Genomic DNA, 9,544 nt, shown 5'->3' with positions numbered 1-9,544 from the left:
ACACACACACACACACACACACACACACACACACACACACACACACGACATCAACCTCTCCCTCTCTTTGTTTTTCCTCCTTCACCTTTAGATTAAATAATGTAAGACTGAAGCCATGTTTTCTACACACAGCAACCTGTCTTCAGCCTGAAGGGCAGAATCTTTCAGGGTATTCAGTTCATTAAAATGATTGCTTTAGCGGTTGATTTGAGGCGGGTGGGGGTGGGTTAAAGAACCTTAGCGAAATATTCAGTCAGAAAAAGAACTAAATGGATCTTGGAGCCAATAGAAGCCAAAACAACAGCAGCCAAAATCCTAGACCCAAACCTTGATTGAGTAGCAAATAAACACGTAGAGGGTTGGAGGTTGGGGGGTGGGGAGGGAAGGCAGTCGTTTGTTGATATGCTGGGAATTAGATCAAGTCCAATGCTTCAGCAATATAGGGTTTAAGGTTCCTACGTAAGGAATTCGAAGAGCAATTCCTAGGCGAAAGCTCACACTTCTATCTGTATCTTAGATCAAGTAATTGAAAATTGGTCGCATCTTTGTAAGCTGTATAATAATCTTGAGGAATATGGCTCAGTTACTCCAGGCCGTGTGCTAAGGAGACATCTGCAGCTATCAGACACAAAGCTAGGAATGGCTGCAGTGCCTAAACACCAGCTAAAATGTAGCAGACATAGAGAAGATTCTTATTGAAGAAGAGAAGAGAGGAAAACACTTCGAAGAATGATATGATCTCAAACCTTATCTGCTGATCTCACATCAACTAGAGTCCTTATTTTAATAATATTGCAGAACATCAGGTTACTTTATGTTGACTGATTAGTACAGAAAAGTGGGTTCAAGGGAAGCCACAATCACTCTTATAGTTCAAATATCCACGTTGTTTCTTATAGCAATAATAAATATTTTTAAAACATAAGGATCATAGAGGAACCATTACTAAGTGGGAAGGTTTAATAGAGATCAAAGCCAGACTTTAGTAATACTCTATCTGTATAGATCTATGTATGTCTTAATGCATGATAATAGCCCCAAAAGGACATTGGAAAATTGTGTCTGTAGAAGAATGACCCCGAAAAGACACAACAAATGATTCAAATCAAAACCGGGGTGTGGCTATATTTTTGAAGTTTATGTCTTTATATTTCAAGAACTGGATACAAAGATTTGTGAGTTCCTTCATCTACAAAAACATGGCCTCGAGCAAAAAACACAAATAAAACAAGCTATAATTCAAGAACTTCTGAGAAAGGAATCCTTTGACCTGAGATCCAGACTAGGTTGCTCTCAGATATTCAGATATATAATTTCCCAAGCCAGACTGCTTTGCTAATCCATACTATATTGTTAATACAGTGATATTCTTTAACAATAAAATCCAGGGTAAGGTAGATTTACTGGGAAAAAATAAGCAAACAAACAAACAAAAAACACTTGCACCCTGTTTAGCTAAAGAATACATAGGTTTGTTCTTGGCCTTGAATCTAAACAGGACTACAGTGATTGCCACCCAGCAGGCTCATATTTACATGTATTGCAATACATGTATTATCTCCCTATTATGCCCCAGGATTCTATTCAAATCCAGACAATACGATATGAAAAGGTTCCCCCTAATACCCTAGCAGATTTTTTATAAGACCCATATGTCATCCCCTTAAGGTCTGTAAAATATTTATCAGATATTTACGATAAGTGCCCACCAAAGTGCAGGGTCACCGGACGCTAACCTACATCTATTACCCTTGACTGAAGGAAGCGGAAAGGCTGGGCATTGAACCCTGCATCCTTCCCTCAGCTAGGTTTCGATTTTGCTGTCTTTTTTCATGAAAGCTGTGGCTGCCATTTAGATATCCACTCCTATCCCTCCTGAAGAAAGAAGGATTTGGCTTGATCAGTACTCCGGTTAGGACTTTGGAAGTTAATTTTCCTTTTCTGACTGGAAAAAGGGTTTCACCAATGGTGAACAGAAGGAAATAGGCTTTTAGATCGATTAGGTTATTGCATCCACAGCTCTTGGATAGCTGCGGCAAGTGTAATGCAATACATATTTACACTACATGAATTATATCTCAGATAAGAAAAGGAGGCATAATGTGCAAAATTCGTGTCTCTCTTTTTATATGGCAGTGTCAATATGGGGACGCTCAATATTTCTTCTACACTGTATGGAAAAGAAATTATGTAAATAAATAACCATTACTGTTCAGGGCTCTACAGCCTTAGCCTTTGTCGTGTAGAGAATGTATTTCATGTGGTGCATTCAGGAGAGTTTAGTGTTTAGAAAATATAGATGTAATCAGCTGCCATAACTAGAAATCAAAGTTATTATTGTGCTGAAAATGGATTTATTGTATTTATGTTAACTAGACGACAGCTTTCAGAAAAGCTCTCATTTATCTGAAGAAATATTTAGGTGTGTGAATTAATAGAGTTTTTTTTTTCTAAGTAAGTTCAGGTCATGACCCAGTCCTTGGATGATGTCCAGAATATTAAGGATTAAACAAACCATCCAGGGCCCAAATGTAAAAACCACAACAGGGGACCCCCCTGCCAGCATTAAATACTTAGCCTTAGCAAACTTCTTTGGACAATGTCTAAAAATGTTTTTTTCCGTCACTCAAAGTTTACTTAAAAGTTGGATGACTTTGAGAAAGCTTCCCATGAATTCCCTTCTGGCTAGCAATCAAAACAAGTTTAGTCAAAAGTGGAAATGTGTATGGGGGAGGGGGTGAATTGCTTCTTACAGCTGTATTTCCATTTTCAGATATTCTGCCTTCATTTTCTCAACAAAATAATATTATTAACTTACTAGACACCCTTTGTGCCTTTAAGTTATCATCCAAGCAAGCTCTTTGGGAAACTTCTGTTTTGTTTTACTAAGAAGGATTTAATGCTGCTGTTTAGGAATATAAAATTGAAATAAAAGAGTTAATAATTACAGAGACTTCACTGTAGACTCCATAGTTCTCTAGGCTACATGGAGAAGGGGCATGTGAACAGAAAATTCAAGGGAGCTGGAAAGTGGGTAGAACCAATGCCTTTGGAGTAGAAGAAAGGAGGGGAGATCTTCCCTGAGTAGACCATTCTACACTCCAGTGTCACATTTCTATTTCCTAGGACCTCACTATATAGGGTTAAAAAAAATCAACTTCACTGTGATTGGCCTATTTATTGATGGAACCTCCACAGTGAATGAGTGTAAAAAGTAGGTAAGTCTACAGGCATGCTCCAGAGTTAAATCAGCCTGATCTATGCTTTCAAGTCTCTTTGTCACTTTTGAAAAACATGTTTCCATCAAGAAGACTTATTAAGATAAAATGCATTCAAACTATTGAGGTGGCTATTCAATAAATCTTCCATTTGTTTTAAGGTCCGCACTTTCTCCTCCTGCAAAGAATAACTCCTCTCCTACCAGCAGACCTGCATTTGCACCGAAAGTAAAAGGGGGCAGTCAAAGTACATGGCTCTGGCCACCCTGCATACAAATTAGGTGCTCCTGTCTAAATAAATTATCTGTTGTTCAAATCGATATTAATACTACATTTGCTACATTACAATATTGTGCAAATTTAAGTGTCATTTTAATACAATGTAAATACTATTTTTCAAGCATGAAAAGCAACAAATATTGATAGATTATGAATTGCTTACTGTTCAACAAGGCCTTGGGAGGTTTTGCCATCTTTGCTAGAGAATGGTTTTCATTTGGTTCCTTCTGACTGTAGGATAGATTTATTAGGAATCTATTTTTCTCTATATGGAAGAATTAAAAAATAACACAAATAGTAGTGATACTACCACTACTAAATATGTAAGTGGAAAAGGACCACATAAGCTCTAAAGAGCTCTGAATGCACATATGTGACTTCTTTTCTGGCTTTGTTTACATTTCCCTCTATTACCTGCTGTCTTTGGTGTTTATATGTTTGCTGTTTGGAAGATATGATAATAAGACAGGTATAGAATTCACATAGTTTAAAATGAGAACACTTCAAAGCCATGTTAATTCACTTTCTTACAAGTTAATTTGAACCATCTATCATAAGAAGGATTGTTAACATTCAAGTTACCACCACCTACACTTAATTTGATATCTTTCCCCAGCAATCTGTTAAATTTCCAATATTGGTGGGGTTTGCATAGTAAAAAGATTTATCTTTGGGCCGACGCAATCTTACTTTCCTTCTGAGTTCTACAGTATTGTTTTGTTTTTTATCTTTCTTGTTTATATCGAATCCTTTTTTTTTTTTATGATCCCAATAACATCTGCAACTGCAAGCACCGGAATGATTTCCGATCAGGGGAAATCCGGCAGCAACAAAGCGATATTGTTTATGATTTATTTGGATTGATTTCCCTCTTTCTTTCTATCCTCTTATTTTTAATTTGTGTGTGTCTATGCGTGTGTGTGTAAACAATCTCAGTCAAGAAATTCATCCAGTGAAAGTACCATACAAGAGAAACCAACATTCTCAAGTCCTCCTCTTTTCTTCTCCTCCCTCAGCTCACTCAGACGCTGACAGAGAAGAGGTAGAGATAGTCAGCCTGGTTTGTTTCACCCCCTAACCAGGCCATCACATCCTCTGTTCTTGCCCAGATCGGGCTGGTGAGAGTAAGCTGCGGCAGTAACTGAGAAAGCAGCAGCAGCAGCAGCAGAGGCCCACCCACCCCTAGATCCACTCCAAACCTGGCAGCAGCGACCCCCTCCCCAACCCCCCATTCAAGCAATCTGGTTGTCGGACCGGAGGTGAGGGTGAGGAGGTTGGGGAGGAAGAGGAGGTGACGGGGGAGGGGGGGGGCATCAAGCTGGCTCTCGCTCTTACCAAGCACTTGTGCTCCCTCTCCCCATCGCAACTCCCCCGCCTCTCCAACCCTCCCTCTGTGCATCTCCCTCCACCCCTTCTTCCCCTCCCTCCTCCCATCTCTCCTCCACCCCTCACCTGATGTGAAGAGGACGATGGCTTTGAGGCAGCTGTACTCCGCAGAGTCGACGTGCAGGGCCTTGAGCTTCTCCACCTGCTCCTGGAATATACGGATGTGATCCATGAAGGCCACGACCCGGTCGGCGGACATGGGCGAGGCGTGCAGGCCCGCTGCGGCCAGCAGCGGGGCCACGTGGAGGGGCATGGAGCACTGCGCCGCGTTGAGGACAAACAGCTCGCTCCATGTGAGCCGCAGCAGGGCCACCTGGTCTGTGATCTGCAGGTCCGGGAAGAAGGGAATGTTGCGGGCCCACTCGACGGCACTGAAGAGTAGGCGGGCGGCCAGCTCGCAGATGTTCTCTATGCCCATGATGTTGTTGGGCTGCATACACTGGCTGCCGTAGCGGGAGGTAGGGTAGGGCTCGGCCCGCAGCAGCAGTGAGATGTATCCAGACAGATAGCAGTGACCGTTCAGGGGATCCCCATTGGTGAGGGCATATTGGCCTGGGTTGGGTTGGGTTGGAGGCATTCTTCCTCGCTGAACCGCTGACAAAAAGAAAGAGAAAAGAAGAGGAAATGTGCATCCAAGGGGCTTGCAAACATCTCCTCAACACGGTGCTGCGGGTCCTGAGACAATGCAAGTGCCTCTCCCCGCAGACACACACACGCCCAGGCGCACACTCACTCACACACACACACACACACACCACATTCACACATACTTTCAGACTCACACATAAACACGCAGTGCTACACAGGGGTCTATAGATCCAGACAGGTATCAATCCATCCAACTGCAGAATCTTGGTAAGTGCGGCAATCGTTCTGCTCTCTTCTCTTTGCAGACTCAGTACAGACTCATCGCGAATAAGACCTCATAGGAAGAGCCATCGTCCTGCCCCCACACCTCAACCACCACTTGTCCAAACCCCAGAAAAGATAACCAAGAAAATATGCTTAGAAAATAAAACCCCACTCATCCCTCCAGACTTCAACAAACCAGAGTTAAAAACAGACGAAATGGTTGCGGTCTAAGGCAAGTGCCCTAAGTACACTGATTTGCAAACTATCAGTGTTTTGCTCATAAAGTGTTTCCACATCACCCTCAAATGCTACAAAATTGTCTTTAAAATAGATACATGTTACATACCCTTACTAACCACTTACAACTTTTAAGAAGTCAGTCTCCAGTACCACTCCGTCTCCCTCTACCCACCACATCATACAAAGTTCTTACTGTTAAAAACAACAGAAAGACTGAATATTTTCAATGAAAATAAAAAATTTTCGAACTTACAGTAGCCAAACATCATTGAAAAAAGTAGGAAATATAATTTATGTCTGTCCTGTGCGGTCCCACTGCAAAACCCTGCAGACAGCTTTTGCCCAGTGAATGTACTAGCTTGCAACTGCAAAAACCCTGGATTCATTAACCATCTGAATGCAAAACGTAAGCATGCTTTGAGTTCCTAAAGCTCAACAAAGTTTTTTTTTTTTAAAGTATGTGTATGTTTGACTTCCACAGTCTCAGCGATTGAAATTGTCATGTAAACAAAGGCAACTTTAGTGAAGTTGAGGTTGCTCCCCCTCCCCACATGCATTTTGATATGCTTGTGTGTATTTATTATATATACATATAGTTATAATTTTACTTTACCATTTAACAATTCATAGTTTCTTTAACTTTGACTTTTATCTTAATTTTAGTGGAAGTAATAAATGCAATTTGAGCCCTTAAAATCTAATGGGACTAGAATAGTTTCCCCACTTCAGTATAGTTTTGAACTTGGCAGTTATTTTTCAATTAAATGAGAGCACAATTCAAAGTTTTTTTTTCCCTTCTTCTTCAAATGCCTACAAAAAGCTCCCTGGAGCTACGAAATGAAGTCGTCATATTTGCCAGCTCTTCCAGATCTGAGGGAATTCAATTTCTTTTCTTGTGGCATATAAAATATAATTTTAAAACCAATTAAAAGAGTAATTTTCACTCTGCAAAATTGACTGGTTATCTTATTTGACTATAAGACATCTTTAACGATAGTAAGAAGATAAACTTTAACTGTAAACTGCTAAATCTCTTTATAAAAGAGTGCAGCATATCTTTCCATATGAAATTGAGGCATACCCAACATCCAAACTTGTGCTGACAAAACCAGGCTTTAAATGGTGTGGAAGCTCATGCCAGCTGCAGACTAGGCATTATGGTGAAATAAGAAGGAACGGTAAATACGCTGTAAATTGTCATTTGTATGGAGTATTTAAGCAGAGGGTAGAGTTTGGTGGAAAAATAAAATAAGTAACATGCTTTTTAAAAAATGACACAACTATAAAAGCAGGGATCAGTCACAAACTTTCCTTTCAAAGTAGGAGTGAAAACAAGGCCACAGATCTGGAGAGAAAGAAGCACACTGCAGCACGTTGGATAGGAGAGGGAACCATTAAATGCGAGCAGATTTCCTTCCCCCTTTCTCCCCCCCCCGTTAGACCTACAAGTGCAATAAATCTCGATCCTCTTTCTCCAAGCCAGGCTTCAGAAAAGATGATGACAGCAATGAATCTACTGTAAAGTGTCCCCCTTCCCACCTTCCTACCCTCTCCTATTTAATAAAGGTTTTAAAGGGGGAATGGAGAAAATACAGCTTTGCAAAAAAAAAAAAACAACCAAAAAACCAAAACAAAACAAAACGCCACATTGCCCCCCCCATCATGCCAACAGATACTAAAGCGGCCACACACACGCGTGGGGGGAAAGACACAGCAGAACTAAGAAAGTGAGGGTTTTTTTTCTTCTAATCCTCATCATAAAAAAAAAATCCTCATCAGGATAAGTAGAAGGAGGGGTGTACAGGAAAGGATTTTCGCGGCGGGGGGGGGGTGAAGACCGGGGGTCGGTAGAGAGAGGGGGTGTCAGCAGAAGCGAAGCCTGGGGTGTAAAGCTGGGGGAGATGGCTAGGAGAAAGGGGGAGGGTTAGAGTTGGGGGATAAGGTGGTATTTTCGAATGAAGGGGAAGCAAAAACAAGAGAAAGCAAAAGAAAAACACAGCAAAGCTAGAAGTAAAAGAGAAGAAATATTCACCTTCCCGCCTCATGCCCACTTTGAGACACTTCTTGAGGCGGCAATATTGGCACTGATTGCGGTGATGCTGGTCTATGGGACAGTTCCTGTTGGCACGGCATGTGTAAGTTAAGTTCCTGCGGACGCTTCTCTTGAAGAAACTTTTGCAGCCTTCGCAGGTGAATTGGCCGTAGTGTTTCCCGCTCGATTTGTCCCCGCACACCACACACTCAATGTGTTGCTGGCTTTGGCCCGAGCCGGGCTGGCCTTGCCCCTTGTCCCCCGCCGTGCCTGGGGTGGACGGAGGTCCCGGCTGGCTCGGGGTCTGGGGGGTGTGCGGGGCCGCCGAACCCGCCTGCTGCTGCTGTTCCCGGGCGGGCTGGGCTGCGGGGTTGGGGCCGCCTGGGTTCCCCCCGGCCACGTCTTCCTGCGGATCTCGCCAGCTGCTAACTACCATTGCCATATCTCAGGGCCCAGAAAGTGCTGGGGGAGCGGAGCTTCTCGCAGAGGGCTGCCGGGGAGAGAGAGGAGGGAGGGGAAGGGGAGGGGGAGGGGGAAGGGGGAAGGGGGAGGGGGAGGTGGGTAGCTCGGGTTTGGGGGAGAGGAGCCGGAGCGAGGGACCTGGGCGATGCTGCTGCTGCGGCGGCGGCTGCTGCCTCGGCGGCTCCGGGTGCCGCTGCCGCTGCTGCCCTGGTGCGGTTTGTTGTTCCTGCCGTTTTCTTTCTTTCTTTCTCTCTCTCTCTTTGCAGCCCCCCCTCCCCCGTCTTTCCCCTCCTCTCTGTCTCCCCCTTCCCCCTCTTCGGTTCTCGTTTTGGGGGTTGATTTCTCCTTCCCCCCTCCCCCACCCCCTTGGCTTTTTTTTCTTCTTCTTCAAGTTGAAAATTCAGAAACGGCAAATAAGGCTATAGGGAGAGGCATTCAGAGCTACAAGGGGGGGGAGACGAACATCGGACACAACACACACGCACTCACATACACACATACACACTCTCTCCCTCTCTCACACACACAGACAGACAGACAGACACACAGACACACAGACACACCCCACCGGCCGAGTGCTAGGAGTGTAAAGGATGTGCAGACATAGAGGAAGCAGGGGAAGGAGGAGGAGGAGGAGGAGGAGGAGGTGGTGGTGGTGGAGGAGGAGGAGGTCGGGGCTGCCGCTGCCGCCGCCGCCGCCGCCGCCGCCGCCGCCGCTGCTGCTGCTGCCGCTGCCGCCGCCGCTGCCGCCGCCGCCGCTGCCCAGGCTGGGGCCGGTGGTGCTGCTGTAGCTGCCGCCGCTGGTGCAGCCGCCGCCGCCGCCGCCGCTGCTGCCGGGGCGGGTGCTCCGGGCTCTGGAGGTGCGTAAACTGAAGAGCAGAAGGATCGAAGAGAGGAAAAGCCTTAGGATGATCAAGGCTTGAAAGTGTCCGGGGGCCAGGTCCAGGGTAAAACGCAGCCAGCCATTCAGGAAACCAGTCCTGGAAAGCGGGATTCAGGAGATGAAGATTACACAGTTTGCTCTTTTTTTGTTGTGGTGGCGGTGCTGGTGATTCTGTCCTTTTTTGGGGGGTGG

General features: G+C 44.6%; 1 protein-coding gene across 1 annotated transcript; it reads right to left on the bottom strand.

Moving 5' to 3' along the window:
* Positions 1–4,518: 4,518 nt before the first annotated feature.
* LOC114033803 (nuclear receptor subfamily 2 group F member 1-A-like) lies at positions 4,519–8,522 on the bottom strand. The gene is made up of 2 exons (XM_027849424.1): positions 8,008–8,522; positions 4,519–5,477 (listed from the first exon to the last, which is right to left on the bottom strand). The coding sequence occupies exons 1-2, from the start codon at positions 8,447–8,449 to the stop codon at positions 4,519–4,521; spliced, it is 1,401 nt and encodes a 466-aa protein (XP_027705225.1). The 5' UTR covers positions 8,450–8,522.
* Positions 8,523–9,544: the final 1,022 nt, after the last annotated feature.

Source organism: Vombatus ursinus, unplaced genomic scaffold, assembly GCF_900497805.2.
Source record: "Vombatus ursinus unplaced genomic scaffold, bare-nosed wombat genome assembly UNPS02007421.1, whole genome shotgun sequence".
Lineage (NCBI taxonomy): Eukaryota > Metazoa > Chordata > Mammalia > Diprotodontia > Vombatidae > Vombatus > Vombatus ursinus.
This window is presented reverse-complemented; position numbering and strand designations above follow the sequence as displayed.

What these genes read in the sequence shown, in the direction of transcription:
- LOC114033803 (XM_027849424.1), bottom strand. Translation starts at nt 8,449, where the DNA reads ATGGCAATGGTAGTTAGCAGCTGGCGAGATCCGCAGGAAGACGTGGCC. An exon ending in AGTGGGCATGAGGCGGGAAG is followed by an intron (nt 5,478 to 8,007) that starts GTGAATATTTCT and finishes TCTTTTTGTCAG; the next exon opens with CGGTTCAGCGAGGAAGAATG.